The sequence below is a fragment of the Centruroides sculpturatus genome, unplaced genomic scaffold (assembly GCF_000671375.1).
Source record: "Centruroides sculpturatus isolate CEXI.00-Female unplaced genomic scaffold, Cexi_2.0 scaffold48, whole genome shotgun sequence".
NCBI lineage: Eukaryota > Metazoa > Arthropoda > Arachnida > Scorpiones > Buthidae > Centruroides > Centruroides sculpturatus.
Genome location: NW_019384294.1, coordinates 1,015,504 through 1,036,029, shown reverse-complemented (window position 1 = coordinate 1,036,029; position 20,526 = coordinate 1,015,504). Strand labels below are relative to the sequence as shown.

The following is a 20,526-nucleotide window of genomic DNA, read 5'->3' as shown; positions in this document are numbered from 1 at the left end:
CTCGCAATATCTACCGTCTGGCAAATCAGATTCAAAGAATATACGTGAGAGAGTAAAACTGTCAAGCCACTAACATTCAACCCCTGTTTAGTCATGAATTCTTACATTTCCTTTAGAACTAGATGATAAACAGCAATTGGCATTTGTTTCTTTTCCACTACAAATGACATAAATGTAACTAAAATTGGATTACCACTATCCATATGCCATACATAATGTTAGGAAGTCTCGTCGAAACAATTACAATAAAATGTAGACTAATATAGCGAATCGAACGTGGCAATCTGTTAGATTTTTTAACGCATAATGTTGGGAATTACCGATTTCTATTCTCTCTCTTTTGCCTTTTCTCTCTCTAACTTCCTTCTTTTTTTTTAATGTATAAAGTACTGTTCAAGGTTTTTTTAAATGTGTTATTCCTTCCAGTATAAAGTTTTATTAAATTACTTTTGTAGTATTTGTTCTACCAAATTTACGCTGTCTTAGAAAATAGAACAAAAGGTGAGAAGGAGTGATTCCTTTCTTAAATTAAATTTCATTAAAACTTAGTTTATGTTGTAATGAATTTATAGAAATAATTTGTAGTTATATCATTAGATTTTTGCATGAAGTTGTGTGTAGAAAGATCATTTTAAATTTATTCTTAAAGCCTTTATAACTCGACATTCTTAAATTTTATCTTAATAAAAAACTTTGTTTAGAAATGCGTGAATTAAACTCTAAAGAGTTTAACATATGAACTTATTTATTAATTTAGACCTTACTATCATTAGATTTTGACTTATTTACAAAAAAAAAAATAGTGATATGATCATCATTTCTTCGAGCATTAGACGTTATTCTAAATTCCCAATTTTTACTTTTATATAAAATTTATTCTCGATTATTTTAGCAAATAAATAGATCTAATTTACATTATTTCGTCGGTTCTGCTCACAATATAATCCGAAATTTAATTTATTTCAGTTTAGAGAAAGTGCAGAGAAGCGCAATGATGCATTATCTAAGTACCTGAATTCTGAAAATTTAATTTTAATATAACGTATTTTAGATTTATTTAAATGAAATTTTAGATATTTTAGTTTAAATTGTTTAATTGTATTACTTATTCGACTTAAAATCGGTTCCAATTTTTGATGCAAAGTTAGAAAAATCGGCAACGCTAAGCTCCATTTCAATGCATGTTACATACTTTCTAAAAGCTGTAACTATGTACGAATAACGTACTTTAATTAAATTTTGCATAAAAGTTTGAATTTGACCATAATATAATTAATTTTAACCATTAACATAATTCATCAATGTAATTTTAATGATTAATTATTTAAAAAATAAAGCCTAAAGAGCAAAATTAACAATAGGCCTTCAGATAAAACATTATTCCTAACAAATAACATTTATTTTAAGTTACTAGATTATATATAATAAAAAGATTTATCGAAATATAAGCGAAACAACAATTTACCTTATTAAATCTTATGATTTAATAACTTATATATAGATATTATTAGAAGGAGACTTCTCTAAACAAAACGTTATATAAAGATAGTTTCTATAACCTACATTTATGATATAGCACAATAAAGCTATCAAGAAAAGTACGCAACGTTTTTTTCGAAAGTAAATCAATCATAAAAACAACTATATGTTGTAGATATTGTCTAAAGTTCAGTCCCTTACTTCTAACGCAGCTTACTTTTCTCTTCCGCTTCAGATTGTCAACCTTACCCGCCATCTGAAGACCTGTATTGCCACTTGCACCACCGGACATATTGGTTCCATTAGCAGCACCTGTACCGTTCGAAGTGATGTGAGGTTTTTCCACAACTTCGTTATCAGCCTTGCAAAAGAGTCCATCTTCTCTCAAAGCAAATTCATCACCGGGTATTAAAGGTCTAGCACATGTTTCACAACGAAAACAGTCGATGTGATAGATCTTGTTTCTAGCTCTCATCACAAAATCAGTCTTGCTAAACCCTTGATTACACTTGGCACACTTCGCTCCAAATAACCTAAATAAAAAGAAAAATATTTTAAAGTAAATTCTTATTATTCTTGATTTATTTATTTCTTATTTAAACTAGAGTAATCAACAATAAATAAATCCGTCTTTATTTTTAAAAAATGAGAACTTATCGGAGCTTTCAGACCTAGCAAATTAGAACCGAGTTATAATTTAAATCTTATCGTCTTGTTATCTGAGTTTAAAACAAGTTCTTCTTGATTTCTTTTAATGATGCAAAGGGGGATTTGAAGGGCGCATTCAACAAATTCTTCTAATGTTTCTCCCCTCTCTCTACTATAAAAATATCTATACACAGAGAGATAGACATTCTCTATACATAACGGTATATAAATTATTGTTATGAATGACGATTTTATCCAGATATATTCGAAGGCAATCTTTATTCATTGGGATAAAAGCATTAGAGAAAATTATTTCCTGTATTTTCAGGAACTTAAATCGGGGGGAAAAAAGTTAAGCTTAGTCTGTAATTTTTTTCTTTCATAAATTTTGTTAACTGAGAAAGATGATAAATATGTAGGCCTACCTGATAAGTTGGGTGGAGTCTTGACTTTTATTACCATGTCCTACCGGTTATAGGTAAAGACAGCCGAACGCTGTGATGCTTTAGAGTTTGGTAAGTACTGATTTACTTATGAAACCTTTAAAGTAGACCTAACCCCTATATTAAATTATATACACGCGTCCTAGTGTGACATAATAGTTATTTATCGGTTTGGAACTGGATAGATAGAGCGATGCTATACTAAGAGTGATTCGGAGGGATTCGCCTCTACTAAAAAAAGGAGTTTTTTCAATTTTGAAACGTTTAAGTGGTGTGCATAACCATCTGGATTCGAGAAAAGTGTGTTAGAAAGTTTTGTAGGCTGTGACGAAAGTATTTTTATGATGTCAACAACAGGAAAGATGCGAGAAGAGAAAGTTTATGTATAGGCATAACTCGACAGTAAAATGGTGTAGGGTGCCAGGTATGCCTTGTGTATGAAGTCATGACAGCAAACAGACAACCGACGAAATCACATCAGAATCGGCAAGCGGCCAAGCCAGTTGAATTATTCAACAGTTTGTTTAACAGCTCCACCACTGACAAGCAAACATCTACCCCTCTATTATAGCTGTGCAGAAGAGGCAACTATCAAATGATAGTGGAGGGAGAAGGCCTATCCCTCTCTGATGTCATTATGTGAATTCATCCAATCAAGAAATTAGCTCTGTGCCAATCTGCTCGATGTTGGCTTCCGCATGGTCGGTCACATGAGGACTTATATCATATATCTAGGCGGGACCAATTTAGACTTCCGTATTCGGCAATGTTTGGATAAATATAATGAAAAGAACCGCATTGATGACGATTTTGGTTTGTTTTCTACTCACAAATTGAATGTTGTGTTGATATTTCAAAAATTATTATTAGTAAAAAGCTTTTTATCCTTTTCAGTTCTCCATTCAAGCTGTCTCGCTTCATTCTCTTTAATATCAAACTATTTCTCTTTAATTTTAGTAAATTTTTCACCATAACAAATTGATAATCTTGTATATAAGTAAAAATCCTAATTCAGATGCATGTTGACGGCAAAAACTAAGAAAGAAAAAAAAACGTCGCTTAAATTCGAACAAAGATGCGAAAATTGGCATGTTGAAGTTTAAAATAATATGTCAATTAAGCTTTAAGAATTAAGTTTATACTTAAGTTTCATTCTTGAAAATTCTTATTTTCTAAAGCATCACAGAAAAGGCTGTCTATAAATAACAATGAATGATCTCTTGAAAGACCGAGATTAAGTGTAATTTAACTCAATCTCATTAAAAAGTAAGACATATAACGTACTATGTAAATATCTTAATACAACACCTTAAGGCAGTTCTAGTTTTTATAAAAATTCCACAGTGTTGTGAGATCGGAAACTGTTCCTCAATTAACTGTTAATTTTGATAAGAAAATTTACTCCGTTTATATATATAAAATTAAGAAAAAAGAGGAGGGGGAAAAAATGGATGCTCACGCATAAAACTGTCTTCATTTTATATATTTTTAAGCGCGTGGAAGAGAATCTACAGGCCACTTAGAGAGGAAAAAATTGAACGGTTTTGATAACTCATAGCTTACGTCTTTATAATGTATTTACCTTGACCAAGTTAATAAAAGAAAGTAATGGAAGTGTAGAAGGAAGATGACCCAAATTGTCTGTGTGATTAATTACTAACTGTAGAGTTACAACTGTTTCTGTTGTGTTACCACTGCGGGTAACAGATCAAGTTTAAAGTCATTTAACTCTTGTCAGAATGACGTCAGTGGTTGAAACAATCTATTATCTGACAACTACTACTTGTCATTGGCCGGTCCCATCTCGACATCATTGGACGCTTTCATTATGGGATGGAAAGTATTTTTTCCGCACCCTTGACACGCGGCGAAGGTTTATGCGGTTTTCTTAATAGATGAGGGATAAGTTAGCTTTCTATAGAGATTTAGACGTTTGTTGGCAGCCTAATCTTGTTTGTCACTTATGGCTTATGAGCCTTTTTTTTCCCCTACTGTTTAAAAACGTCAGAATGACTTTGAAAAATTAAAAAGATTTTTTTAAAACGTTCCGCTCTGTTAAAGGATGCATAAGTTTAATTTGAATGATGATGAAAGCGCATTTTAACTTATATTTTCAAGCTTATCCTGGCGGAAATTTAGTATAATATTCATTAATTCTAAAAAGTTTTTGCTGTCATTTTTATTTACATTTTTTTAAAACAGAAACATCACAACACAAATATAAATTCTGTACGAGTTACATGGCCTACTGCACACATTTAAAGATGTTTGGCTTAGTTTCTTTTTTATAATATACAACTTCATAAACTTGTTATATTGAAACTTCGCTGATTGAATGGAACAAAGAATAATTCTTGTCTTTGTTTTTTTGCAATTGAAGTGCTTTAAAAGTAGTTTTCTCACTAGAAAGACCCTTCATCGTATGTAAGTTAATGGAGATCATAACTTAAAAATATCTAAAGAAATTATTTAAAATATTTAAGATGTTTTAACCAAATTCTTACAGAACTTAAAAGTAGACGATAAGAATTTTTGAATAAGCTATCGGGTCTACTTCTGCAATTTATATAATTTTCTCTATCTGTTAGGGGGAATATTATCCTAGAGTAATGTTGCAATATTTCGAAAATTACCTAACAGAAGAAATTCTTGAGAAACTCATGTTGATATTTATAGTATACACTATATAAATCATATCTCTAAAAATATTTTACAGTAAAAAAAAAATTATTCTCAATGTTATTGTTTAATAAGATAAATCAAACTGAAAACATTTTTTTTGTTTATAATAAAAAAATAGCAAATAAACTAGATTTTAATAATAATAAATAATAAAAAAAATATGCTTTCAAGTAGGAATTTATGATAAATATGAACAATAATAAACAATAAAATGCAGCTTAATAAATACAACATATTTGAAACAAACTGCAGCCTGCAATTTTATTATTCAAATATGAAAGTATTTGTTAAAATATCTTATTTTGTTTTATATTCTGCGTAAATTATTATACAGATTAAATTAAAAGATAAATTTAAATGAAAAATTTAATGCCTCGTCTGTACAAAAATTTATTTTTCAACCTTTAAAAAATAAATTCAAAAATTCTATACATATGCATTGTTTTAAATAATTAAAAATTCACTTAAAGTAGGAGGAAATTTTTAATAAAAATTTAAAAAATATATTTTTTTAAATGTTAAATAATATATATTATCTAAATTTTGAAATAAAAAAATAATTCTTTTTTAATAAATAAATTAAATTATAGAGATCAGATTCATATAAAAACATATACATTTTGATGATATTAATAAATAAATTTAAATACTTAATCTCTTCATAAATTAATATTTAATTATAATAGAAATTTTAAAATTTTATAGAATAAAGGTATTTAGAAACAAAACTTCACCCATGCTGTATATAAGTCTACAGGCCTCTAAACAGGTTTATTTTAACGAAGATTAGTAGAAACTAAAAAGATGTCAAGGACATTTTGACGACTTTCATAAACTTGTTATCTTTTACACCTTTAACACGTCTTTAGTAGTTAACGGATTAGTCGAAATTTTTAAAATTAGTGGTCACTTCAACACCTTCGACTGAATATAATTTTAAGCAATAATTATTCTTAGTTACACTTAAATTATTTAACAATTGCTTGAATTTTGTTTATTTATATATATATACTTCTGTGCAATTCATTCTACGAGAAGGTTCATCACTAAGCAAAATCAAATTCGATAAAAATCTCTAGCTATTGTAAACGACCTTATATGGAAGACAATACAAGTAAAACAATAAGAAGTGTCAGTCATTGCCTTAAAGCTTCTCTGGTCAAAGTATTAGCTGTGCCTGGGGTTAACATAAAGCTAAAAACATGACACTTATCCACTGACACGTCTCTTCAATTCAGCTTCAAGGCAAACTCATATCTTCAAGTTAAACTTAAATCTCTATCAGTATTCGTAGCTTCAGTTGACGTGTATGTCAGTTGGTGACGAGATTATCTTCCCAGCAACGTAATCGCGTTCACAATTTCTCTGTTCTGCAAAGATCCAATTTAGTTTGTTGATGACGATTGGAATACCTTCACTATCCATTCTGACACGGATAGTGAACTGTACATCAAATTGGACTCGTATTGTCTCCTTATATACAGTATATCTGCATAACTACACTCTACATTGTCTCCAATTATATGCGCCCTGTCAGTAGAATTCGATTAAAACTTTATAATCTACACTTCATATCCTACCATTAAAGCCCTTTTAATGTAAATTCTCTTTATTCATATTTCAAAATTAAAAAAAAATGCATTTCGGTATTAAACTATCAATAGTTAGTAGCTAAAACTAATCGTTATTTCTCTATTCTAGAAATTAATCATTCTAGAATTGCTTAGTGTATATTTCATTCTAGAAATTAATCATTTCATAGATTTCATACAAGGTACTGATTTAAAATGTAAATATCATTACAGTAATTGATTATATTTCCTTGCAGAAACTGAACTATTTCTTACAAAACAACATTTCGTTCTAAAAACTAATCACTTTCACTGAAATGATCTATTTCATTCTAGAAAATAACAATATTGAAACAAATTCTAGAAAAAATAAATAGATTTCTTACTAGATTTAATTCCGTTTATCAAATCTTAAAAAAACATTAGACAGATTTTCACGTGAAAAAAAAAAAGACAAAAACCTCTCTGTTAAGTCTTAATCGTGAATCAACACTTATTTATTTATTTATTTTTCGTTTAGAAAATGTTTAAACGAATCATCATATATATATATTTTTTTTTTCTCGATAATAAACTCTACTCTATACAAAATGTCAATGAATGCGTATGGCACAAGACACACACAGGAGTGGGTTATAACCCGAAGCAAAATATCCATGATAAACATATCCGGTTAAGAATTTTAAAACGGTCTTTAGATCATTATCTCATTTGTCTAAAAGGTCCTGTCAAATGGTGACAAAGGACTTTACAATTACTTGCATATAGTCAGATATTAAGAAAGAAAAACGATCATATTTATAAAAGCGATCGAAATTAGATTTGAAAAATTCGATTTAAAAATTTGCTTAAGCCATTTTGATAATTATAGATTTAGACATTAATGTCGTATCGATATAGCAATTACTTCTATATTTTCCGTATTAAGTCTCATATAGGTATATCTACATATTAATGTTACTCATCTACATTGATCTGAATATAAAAATCGTTCTTAAAAATTGGATAAATATCTGTTCTATAAATTACATTTTAAGAGAACAACTTAAGATATAAACAACAAAACCAGAAATGCATGGCAAAAAATCTCATACATTTGGTAACTTGATAAAGCTAGTAAGAGTGTTAATATTGATTTCTTCAAGTTGCAGATTGATACTGCCTAGAAATATTAATTAGATAAAGAAAAATAAACAATGACCTTTAAAAAAACGTGTAGAAACAATATACTTGTTTTATTAAAAAATTATCGTGTTTTCACCTAGTTTTAGATCCTAAAACCCGTTTTTTTTTTTAAATCCGATCGTTTATTATTATTAATATTATTACTTTTTTTTATACATTAAAAACTTTCCAACTATCAAACTTTTTGTTTTATATATTCAAAATTTAGTTTCTAACTTTTATAAAACTTCAATTTCTAAACAACTGTTGCATTATTAATCAAAGAGAAGCCTTTGTTTACTCACCTGACATAGTCCCTCTTGCAATATGTTTTACCGTCCCTTACAAAACATGTACAAGTTTCATCCAAAAACTGATGACAATCCGCACATTTCAGACATGCCGCATGCCATTCCAAATCAGGTGAAACCCTGAGGATATATTGGTCATGGATTTGTGATCCACATCCTACGCACATGGAGACCCGCCGCTTTTCTACATGCAAGAAAATAAAAAAAAGAAATTAATTCATTTGCGTAACGATAATTTTAAAAAAAATTAATTAATTCTAGCTAATTTTTAAAAATTTATATAAATTGTATTATTTTTTTTTTTTTGGAATATTATAATAAGTACTTCTAATAGTCTACTTGAATTATGTTCCAAGATTCTGATCATGTGTAAGCTTTAGGCCTCGCTTGATCCTATTTTCGTTCAGAGAATTTTAAGTTCTACAATTTTAGTAATGGTTTAATACTGTGTTTTTTTATAGTGTGACAAGAGAAAAGATTTTGCATTGCATATCTTAGAAGAGAAAATCAGTAAAATATCTTCAAAAAAATATATTCAAATTTTCACTCTTATCAATGGAAAATCTGTTTATATTAAAGTCTGCTCGCAAGCCCATTTTAGTCCGCATCTAACAACGTAATTAACCCTTTTAATATTTTAATTAAGGGCTAAATAATTAGAAAATTTGCCATATATCGATAGGTAAGTTTCCTAAAACGATACACTCGAGACGTGTACTCTCTATGAATTTTGCTAAAATGTTTCAGAGATTAACTTAGAAAAATATAATTTTATTGAATATTAAGTAATTTTAAAAAAGGCCTAAATAAATTTTACCATTAAAAGATGAATTAAATGATATTTATAACCATAGATGAGGTTTAATCAACACATAGCATCCGTTGTTAGGCATACTCGTGTTTATCGTATGAATTTTATTTCTTTATTTATGCAAATATTTTTCTCGGATTTGTAAAAGTGGATCCGATTCGTCTAGAGATTTCTACGTATTCTTTTCGTAGTAAAATCTGTAGAAAAATAGCTGCTCCAATAGATGTTATCAACCAACTTCATACTGTTGGCTAAACGGTTGCAGCTCTATTCAGATGAAACCGGCCGTAAATGGAATGTTCATGCAGAATTCTAAACGTAGATATGAGATTTCTTTAGAAAAACCAAGAAACTAGACTCGAACAATAAAAATCACTACCAGGAATTTTTACAAATAGAACTAGAGCCAACGGATCAACTAAGAAAGTGACAATAGACATGAAGCATTAACGTTCAACTCGGACTAATACTTCTTATTTTATAAATTTAAAAATTAAATAATAATATTAATTCTAATAATAATTAATAGAAAATACAATATCCATTTTCCATATTTATTGACAGAATTCAATGATATTATCGAAGGCTTTTGCTATAGTTTATTTATTCTTAATACGCAATTAATGATTGATGAAGCTTGAAAACGCGCTGATTAGAGAGCTTTAAAAGTAAAGTGAACTTAATAATGAAGCAATGTCGTTTATAAAATTAATGAAATCAACCTAAATAAATCAGTCTGTAACTGATGATGTATGTATTGAAAGTACTTTATGATAATAAAGAGCTTGTTAAAGTTATAAATCTATTCAAAATATAAAATCGATCTTTAATCTACGTTGATTAATATTATCGATTAGTTTACATTCATTTAGATAATGTATATAACTTTTTAATAAAGTCTTCGGCTTTTTAACACAATTTTTAACAACTTAAAACATAAGATTTATATTTATTTTAATTAGTAATCGAAGAATTATATATATATATACACGCACACAAACACCTCCCATTTAAATAATTTATTGGATTTTTTACTTCAAATTCTTACGTAAACGCGCTTATAATTTGATAGGATATTATATATAATTTTAGTTTTTTTAAGTGAAATATATTTTCTATTTCCAACGAATTGCTCTTTAACTGATATATAACACACATATATACTATATATCGCGTTTATAATCTATCATTTCTTTGATAGTTTTGTCGGTACGTTATCAGTGGTGGATCTAAAAAGTAAAGATTTATATAGAAAGATAAGAAATGTCAATAGTTTCGCAACTAAACATCGTCGCTTTCTTTTAATTGTAAATATTTTATACGGATCCTATTATTTTACATTAGTCATAACAGTAATCAGCCTCATTGAACTAACAACAAAGAATTAGCATCGATACAGCTATTATAGTGAAGAATTCGTTCTAGATCTTATGTCTGATTCCAGATCCATTTATAGATTTTATGCTAACGATTATATAGTGTATCGATAAAAGTTGTATCGCGTGATCTCTGCTATTACGACTGTAGATCCGATCAAGAACGATCATCTCACGCGATATCCAACGTCTCATTAACTATTATGCAGTCATACGGTTAGACAATAAGATTCTTTTTTGTAAATATAAAGAATAAAATATTACAACAATAAAATTAAATTAAATACACGTGTTAAATCTACATTTAAATTCTCTAAAAGTCATTTATCATACGATTTCAAACACGTTATATATTTATCGAGTGTTTAAATGATGAATAACTTATCTGTATGTTTATATATATATAAAATTTATTTTTTATATAATACTAGAATGTGTGCCTAGGCTGACATAAGATAGTTTAAGGGTTGGAATTGTATAACGAGAACTCCCTGTAGGGAGTTCCTTAGAACGTCGTGCTGGGAATAGCGTGCTTCCCTTCACCCCTTACTACTGTCATCTGCCGTGACTCTGTCACAATATTTGTTGACAGGAGCCGGCAAAGGACTAGATTTGTTGAAGATACCTTCTACACACATCCTAACTGTAAATGCGCTTACACTTTGCCATCGTCAATACTTTTAAGAAAGGAAGAAAGAGAGAGAGAGAAAGAAAAAAAAGCTACACTCTAATGTTTGTTTGCTGTAGGTATTCACTTAAACTGTGATAAAGATCAGATGTGCCTTAGATAGATAATATACCGAGCATTTTGCCGATTCATTATACTATTACAGATATTTAAAGATCGCATACTATTCAGTAAAACGTGGGAAAGTTTTTGGCCTAAACTCTCGGCCTTTTAACAACACATACATATTGAAAAATATGGATTTTAATAATTGTAATATCATCATCTCTTTCATTTTAGAATCCTAACCGTTCTGTTATTTTGGACTTTAACCACCTGTCGAAATCGTTAAAATAAATATTGGCACTTTAAGGAGAAATCTATTTTTAGTCTTACGCTTTCTATCCTCAGGGCTTGCAGGTGCGTATGACCCGAAGCACAAGTAACTCCTTTCGTTATTCTAATGTTAGTTTAAGGAATTACTCACTAATCAGTTAAATGAGGCGTAATTCTTCGGTTAGGCCTAAAGTTTCTCTAACGGATTTTCTCACGCGTTACTCCAACTTTGGCTTATTTTTGACGTAAATACTATATATCAACTATCAGAAATACTAGTCGAAGCTCTCTATAGTCACTCATCTGAACAGTTTGCGTGTCTTCGACCAGCTGTTCACTCCACCCCTACCCTATAACAGTTTCCTAATTAGATCATTACAACCTTAACAATCAGCAGCTACATAATCTACCCTAATTCTACACACGTGTTTGTTCACATCACGAAATATTCCGATATGGAAGAACGGATGACGTACAACGAATCAAAAACACGGAAAAATTAATTTTAAGAATTCTCTCTACACCATCCCCTTTCTATCCAGATAACATTTTAAGTAGTATAATATACACACGTAAATAAATAAATAAACATATATATATATATACTTACTTTGCGGCTGGATATCTACCATGTTGCCGCTGTCTTCTGACTTTGAGGGTGAAATTTTGATAGAATGGTTGGGCACTTTTTTATAAATGAAAATATTGAGCCTTATCCAAGCTCCACTTTTATCAATTTAAAGTCTGAGATGGTTTAAGTTGAAGCAGACAACAGCCATGTGCACTATTCACTGTTCTTAGGCCTGACTGGGTCCTCATGGAACTCTAGCGTCGTCAGCCTGCACGAGTATAATGTCAGCAACTGTGGCTATACCCAGATGGGTAACACCCTCCTCTCTTCTCATTGGCTGATGTCTCTAGACCCGAATAAATTATTTATGAGCTTTCCCAGCACTGTTTGTTGATCGGAGATTGATTTTTGGGATTATCTAGAGATGCATTGTCCTTCATTCCTGCCGTTTAACTTGGATTTTTTCAAAGTTTTTTTTCTTATTATTTATTTATTTTTTTTTAGTAAAACCCATAATTAATTCCATTTAATAACCAATGCATAACATATACTACACACTTATACATCTAGAGAAACACACAGTTTCTAGATACAGATGTTAATTAGGTTAAAAAAAATAATAATAAAATAAATTATTATTTTTTAAACATAATTTTAATTACTGTTCGTGCTTTATTATTACACGGAGACTTATTGAAAATAAATTATTAAAAAATTATTCTAAATTACTTTTAAATTGCCATTTAAACGATTATACGTATAAATCTTTAATTAAATCTTGTCACGTTTTGTAAATGTAGAAACTTAAGTCGATCTATAGACTGAACGTTGCGGGTTTAAACGTGTTAAGTTTTAATTAGCAAAGTGCTAAGTTAGACCAGAAATAGGTCACGAGGCCTACCTTATAGAAGACGGTTTTTTTTAAATAAATAATATTAAACTTGTCCAATAGTTAATTGTGATAAAATTTTTTCGAAGGAAACTTTAGCTAATCTTTCATAGAAAATATACAGAAATAAGAAAGAGAGACTAAAAACAAATTACACAATTCCGAATTAATAAACACTAAAATTCCTTCTAGGAACATTTTAAAAAGTAATCCTGGATTCCCACTAAAAACATGATTTTTATCCCCGAAAAAATAACTATTTTTTTTTTGGTCTATCACGTGGTACGAAAACTAGCGATTTATTCCGGGAAACATATTTTTCGCGGAACAATTTAAGTTAATTGTTTGCAATCAAAATTTAGGGCCGAATAAACGTTTATTTCTATTACAAAGTTATTGATTCTTATACACAGGTTTAACAGTTACGTATAATAATACAATTTTTATTTATTTATTTTTTTTTTTTTCGTGTTGAAATTATTTGTTTTCAATTGTTTTGTACCATATTAAATTTCCCCCCTTTGTCCTAACTTGGATCCTGTATTAGATTTTTTCCTTAGGTCTTATTGCTTTCAAAGTCGTTGGGAGGTCTTTGTTGAGTGTTGACTATAACCCCAATTCGAAGCGAGATAACAAGCACCGCAAAGCATTAATTTTTACTACTACAAGCAAAGAAAACCTATGGCGAATGACTGCCAGTAATACTAAATGGTGTAAATAATAGTTCTATTGCTAAATAATTGCTTTTTGACCACAAATGTGTCTGATTATAGATCCTATTTGCGAACGGAATTCTTTTTTCTTGGCAGGGAGTATGTAGGCATTTAGGCTCGTTTAAAAAAAAATTACCAGGCCTTCAGCACCCTTAAATTATTTTAAAAAAAAACAATAATAAAAATAGTATATTTATTAAATTATTTTAATAATAAGAATAACATATAAATCAAGTATTAATTTATGGCTACGTTAACTTGAAAAATAATATATTTTTATCAGTTAATTTTGCACTTTTATTATTATTATCATCGTTCATTTTAACGTACCATTATTACTAAATTTAATCAGTTCTATATAAAAAATAATAATACTTTTAAAGTAAATTAACAAAACAAAAATTCTACTTTGTTAAATTAAAAAATTTATTTTATTTTAAAGCATAAAATCGATATTAAATATTAATTTTTTCATTTTTAAAACATCCGATTTCGTTGGTTTAAGTAAGTTTTATCCATGTTCGTTCCTTCTAATGAGCTTAAATGTAATGGGTTAACGTTACTCTAGCAGATGAGAATTTTCGAGAAAGCTTCCATTGATGTTAATTATTCTTTGCAAATATTCAGATTAAGTTTATCTTCATACAACAATAAAGAATACAGGATTCGATTAGATAAAGAGCTCAAACAAATCGATAAATCTCGATCAGATCGAACTATAGCATCTCTCTTGCAATTTCGCTTGAGTGGTTCTCTTAGAAAAATAATAGAAGTTTTATAAACAAAATAAATAACTAAGGCCTTATCTATGGTAAATACATCTTACCTAACCAAACAAATGGCTTTAAGTATTCTACTAGTCCCTAAAAATATTCCTGTTTTAACTAACAAATTACAAACAAATGACTATACGATAAAAATAATGCAAGACTACGTTAAGAGTTCGTGATTCGTTTGTTTGTTTATCTGTAGTTCAATAAATATAGATTTGCTCAAGTGACAGGAGCACAATTTATCTGAAACTACAACCAATTTCTTAATTGTTCGCCTCATAAGTGGTTTCTTTTAAGAAAGAAATGAATGTTTCTCCAACGTTCAATATCTCTAAATAGGCCTTTTATTCGATATTTGGTGCACTCTCCTATATAAATAAGCCAAGAGAATAAATATTTTACTATACAGAATCGCAAGTTGACCCGTATCGATTGGTCAATACATAAAAAGAAAATAAAAATTATAAGGAAATTTTTTAATATTTAAAAATCCTATAATCGTTGCTTATATTAAACTGAGTTTAATGCATTAATTTTTCAGAAATGAATCTCTCTTTACTAAATTAATATTTTTTACTATTTAAAATTTACTTAAATCAAAATAAATTATTTTAATTTAATTTTTTTTGTTTACTTTTAAATTTTTATATAAAAAGCCATTTATTTTTATGAGGAGATACAATGAAAACACAAAGATTTTTATGTATTTTTCGCGTTATATAACAGGTTTGCTTTATTTAGTTTTTTTTTTTTTGTTACTTAATCAATTTAAAATAAAGATAAATTTAAATGAATTAAATTTATTTTTATGAAAATATATCGAAGAATAAATCCTTTAAAATTTATTCGTAATAGTATGAATTAAAATGATTAGTAACTTAAGCAATTTACTATATCTACTAATTTATCCTTTCTCAAATTAATGATTTAATTAAAATTATGAGTACAAATTACACAAATTTATAACTTTGTACAGGTTTAATTAAGTTTTCTAAACTTTGCATTCTTGTATGACTTCGAGGAAACTTTCAATAAGTTATCGAATGTGCCGCATCATTTTTTTTCGTTCTTTTATTTTTTTACTTTTATTTATTTTTTTCTTTTATAAAATAATGGATCAAATCAATCAGTGTTACTCTTGTTTACATTTGCAGGCCCACAATCTGTACTTAATAGCATACATAGCCTTAGAAAATGGCCTATCTTCTTTAGACTCTATTGATTTTCGCTCTACTAACTGAAATTTCTGTAATACTCTACATTATTTTCTCATTAGCGAATTGTATGCAATATTAATTGAAAAATAATTGAATTACTGCATCAAGCAAAGTAAATTCCTTTACTATTTAGGCATTTTTTTTTTCTTTCCTTATCAAGATGGAAGAAGATATTAACGTACAGTATGTACTCATATAACTTATAAATATCCTAAGAGAATTTTAGTTATTAATAATAATAAAAAAATATATAGGCCTATTTATATTAATGCCAGAAGCTTTAAAAACATGTAGAAAAGTGTTATGATAAGTGAACATTTTATTAATTTATACCTTAAATATCTAAACTATTGAGCAGAGGGATGCTGTTAGAAAGCTTATCTCATGCACATTGTTGATCAACACGTGTCAGGCACACGAACATGTTCAAGATAAGCCAACCGGTTTTCCATACAATTGATTTTAAATGTGATATGTCCAGATTGGTAATTAATTTGTCTGCATGGATGACATCGATGCGAAGAAAGATTGATATTGTTATAGGATATATTATCCTATTAAAATAATTAACACTTAATTTTTATCGGGTTTATCGTGTACACGAAGCAATTAAAATACTATTTGTTATGCTTGGTAGATCTACTATAGCCCTACTTCTATATATAAAAAGGCCTTTAAAAATCGTTTGTTTTTATAATTTATATTTAAATAATATTGTAAAAATTTAAAAAGAAATCTTGATCAAAACGATAAAATGAAAATTATCTCTTTTAAAAGTATCTTATTTAACAAGAGCAGAAATTTAATTTACTCTCTAGTAATTTATAGTCTTGTTTAGCGGCTTTAAATGGCTTTAAAGTGTATTTAATAACTTAAGAGGAATTCCAGATGAATATAATATTTCAAATCTCTTTCATTAATATGTTTAGTGAATAATTCTGACAGTTTTAGTTAGTTTTAAAATATAGCAAGGCTTACTTTAAAGTTTGAAAGTGTTCCCAAGAAAGAAAGGAAAGAAAGAAAAAAAAAAAAACTATAATAGTAAATTAGAATTTTTTCATTAAATTAATCTTTAAAAAAAGTCTAGAAATGTCTCTAATGTTATAAAAAGTGTAAAATATTATTTATAATTAATAATTTACTAATGATTCTCTATGAAATTTAACATCAAAGATAAACATTTTATTAAACATGTTTAATTAAATATATAAATGAAAATATGTGTATTTTAAATATTATTTTATCATCTAAGCGTAGCCTATTTGTATTTACTTCCTGTTAAAAATATTAAAAGTTTTTTTATGTATCTATATGTAAATAAATTTATGGATTCATACACCAATATCAGTCTGACTGGCTTGGATCAGGGAAATTTATAGATGAGATTTGAAAAATCTTGAACATTAAGAATAATACGAATGATCAGACATGCAGACGGCCATTCTAGAGTTGAAATTTTGTATCAAGTTTCTAAGAATGAAAAGTTTTTGTATATATATATAGGTTGCAGAAGGGATCTGTATAATGTTACATGAAGAAATTATGTATACTTTATCATAATCTAAGTTTTAACTTTGGTTCTTATAAATTTTAGGGAGATCTCACAGATAGACAGCCAGACAAATCAAATGGAGAGTTTAAGAACTAAAATCCGTTATATAAAACGAATAATTAAAGCAAATAATTCTATTCATACTAATCGGAATAATTAATTAAAATATTCTTGATTATTTTTACAATTAAACAACTTCAAATTAATACGATTTTTCCAGCGATTAAAATGCTAAATTAAGACAATTTTAATCTAATTTTTGATTCATACAAATTTTTTTCCGGTGATTAAATCTATAATTATACATTGAAAATTAAGTAGAGGAATAAAAAATTATTTAAAAAAAAAGACAAAGATAACAACAATTATGAATAATTAAGATGGCACATGACATTTTAACCGACACGAATATTGGAAAATACATATTATATATATATTTCACATTTAATTCTGAAATTTAAAACCTTAAAATATACATTAGATTTAAATTTCTATCAATCGATAAAACTAATAGCACTTTGTATTTACCCAATTTCGATTTGGGGAAGTGATAGCTTTGGACTTCATTAGTAATTTTTGTCAGCCACAAAAACCTCAGAAAAATGTCATGGTTGAAAACCGCAGTTTTTGTAATTCCGTCCCCATGGCACAAGGCAAACAGAACTTTCCCTAGTCCAAAAAGCAGTCTTTGTTGCCCCGATCGTCGTGTTTCTGTTTGCCAACCAAACAAAAATTCAGAGATTTAGTTCGACCTTTCGCTATCCTAAAGTCGAAGCATATGTCAGTTGTTCAGCCGCTCTTGGCTTTTCTGATAAATTCTTTATGAATATCAAAGCACTCGATCGCACTCTACAGACGATGGACTGCTGTGTGGTGATTGATGAGGATGAGATATCGCATATCTTGTGCAGAAGCCATCGGAAAAGGTCGACTCAATCTTTAAGAAGCGTTTCCATTTACTGTGTCCGACTCAGCTGAACAACAAACACAAAGCAATATCAGACCTTTTAGATCATATTGCTTCCAACCTTTGAAATCCGAGATTGAATGTGGTCTAATCTAATATTGATTTTCATTTAATGGACCATAGTAAACTATACATTTCTAAAATGAAATTGCGCATAATTCACTTACACGTAAATAAAAAACAAAATAGAAAAAAAAATAGCAAAAATACAACCCGCTCTTCCTTATCACTTAATTAAATAATAAGTACATTTTAAATACTTATATTTAAATATATCTACTTAAAATCTTAAAGAAGTCAAGATTAGTCATTAAAAATAATAATAATAATGATGTTTTTTTAATTTCTTAATTTAATTTCTTAATTTAAAAAATAATATTTAACATTTCCGATGCTTCCATATCATTCGAGTAATATAGATATTCAACATTGACAAAAGATTAAAGTATAATTATTAAGATTTACGCTTCAATTAATGTTCGAAGTATGCAGATAAAAGTAGATAAAACCTTTATTTTTTTTAAAAAAAAACATATCTAAGCAATTATTTTATTAAAAGTTCTTTCTCCCCAGGCAACCAATAACTTATGAAACTATTAACGCGAGTTCCGCTCTTTAAGATACTATCACTCGCCGAAAGATATTAAAACAATAAATAAGACTCTAGAATATTCTTTGTAACCCAACTGACAATAAATAAAAGCGGTTCTGCAGGTGATTCGCCGACAACCGGTCCAATCTGTCGAGGCAAAGGTTTCGCCTGTATTGTTAGCTCCACACCTGCTCCTGTACGTGGCTTTCAGTACAATGGAGCTCACATCTCTACAATGTTACTTGTACCGACGACGGTGAGAATCGACAATGATCCAGCCTACTTCAAAATCAAAATCTACGGTATGCATAATACGTCAGGCAATTTTTTAATATGAATTTTTTATCCTCTCTTCAAGGCAGATGACACGGAAAGTGGTCAAACTCCGTCGGTTAGAAGAATAAGAAGAAAAAAAAAATTGCGAAATGTTCTTATCGCGAATTAAGATATAACGAACTACATATATCTTGAAAAGGGCATCTAGGTCACGTCAAAAGAGTGTTCGAGCGAAGCAAAAACGTATCTCAAGTTACAGGTATGAGGACTTATACCCCAAACCAACCCAGATCGTACCACAGCTGTAGGTAGTCACAATAGGAATCGCAATCCCCCCATCATGCAATAGACCTCTGGCTGTGCAGTCGGCATGACTTAATCCAAACTGACAGGCAATAGGTAATTTGTAAATAGGTGTCCAGACCCTCGACCGCCTCAGGTTGTCGCACTTGGACACCTCATTCTAACTGTTCAGAGAAGCGCATCTGATCGGATTAGACCTCATCTGATCGTCAAATGGGACGATCTGAACAAAAGGGGAGGACCTTACTGCGCTGTTTAGCCGATCTTTGTTTGTCAAAGTAAAAAAAATATATATATATACTTCCCCACGTTTCCCTCTGTAAACTGAACTAGGTCTAGGAAGGCTTAAACATCGCCCGATTTGATACTGACTATGGCCAGATTACTGCAGATGATCATTATTGTTTTGTATGTTGTTTATTCAAGCCTTCAACAAACATGTTTTTATTGTAATCGGGTCAATCGCATTTTACAGTTACAACGAAAAAAAAAAATACCGTTAGTCTGTAGAAAAATAAACACAATTTTACAATAAATTGTTGTTTCAGCTATATAATTTTTTATAAGGCAATTTTAAAACTTTCTACACTTAAAATTAATTTTAAAAAATCAAAGTAATTTGTACGTAATAAACATTTTTTACTGTATTTTTTACGTGACAGATACAGTTAAAAGATGTAGACTAAACCGCAGCCTTGTAATATACTCACACATTTAATAATTATAATAAATTCAAATTAATTTAATAGAAAACCTGAAAATAGTTTTTTTTTAAAAATTTAAAATCTCTTCAAAACTTATTTGAAAGAGTTTACTCAGACACAGATTCAGGAATCAATATGTAATCCAATTGTTTAGATTCCTAAATCTTATTATGCAAGTACTGCGGGCCTAAAACAGTAGACGGTCAAATAAATATAATTATATAGGCCGCCTATGCAGAATAAATAGGCTTAATAGGCCGAGTGCCGAGAATAAAATTCACTTAACAACTAATAAGAATTTAATTAATGAAGTTATAATAGGAATATTGGTCTGGCATAGTCTTTTAATTCGTATATTTTCATCTCTTCCACTTTAAATCAATGGGGTCGATTTAATATTACGATGGTCATTGATAATAAATAGGTAATGTTTGTGTAGCAGAAGTAACAAAATAAGGCTGCGGTGAATATAAACCTACTT

At 28.8% G+C, this 20,526-nt stretch overlaps 1 protein-coding gene across 7 annotated transcripts in view; it reads right to left on the bottom strand.

Moving 5' to 3' along the window:
• The window catches only part of LOC111619884 (insulin gene enhancer protein ISL-1-like), a 79,472-nt gene extending 67,155 nt beyond the window's left edge, over positions 1-12,317 (bottom strand). For 5 of the 7 annotated variants that reach the window (XM_023362106.1, XM_023362169.1, XM_023362026.1 and 2 more), the window contains exons 1-3: positions 12,099-12,317; positions 8,293-8,482; positions 1,681-2,012 (exon numbers count right to left, since the gene is read on the bottom strand). In XM_023362106.1, the coding sequence (XP_023217874.1) occupies positions 1,681-2,012; positions 8,293-8,482; positions 12,099-12,120 (544 nt within the window). In that variant the 5' untranslated portion in view covers positions 12,121-12,317. The remainder of the gene's footprint in view (positions 1-1,680; positions 2,013-8,292; positions 8,483-12,098) is intronic. The other 2 variants (XM_023361809.1, XM_023361951.1) reach the window with 1 other exon arrangement.
• Between the last annotated feature and the right edge of the window lie 8,209 nt (positions 12,318-20,526).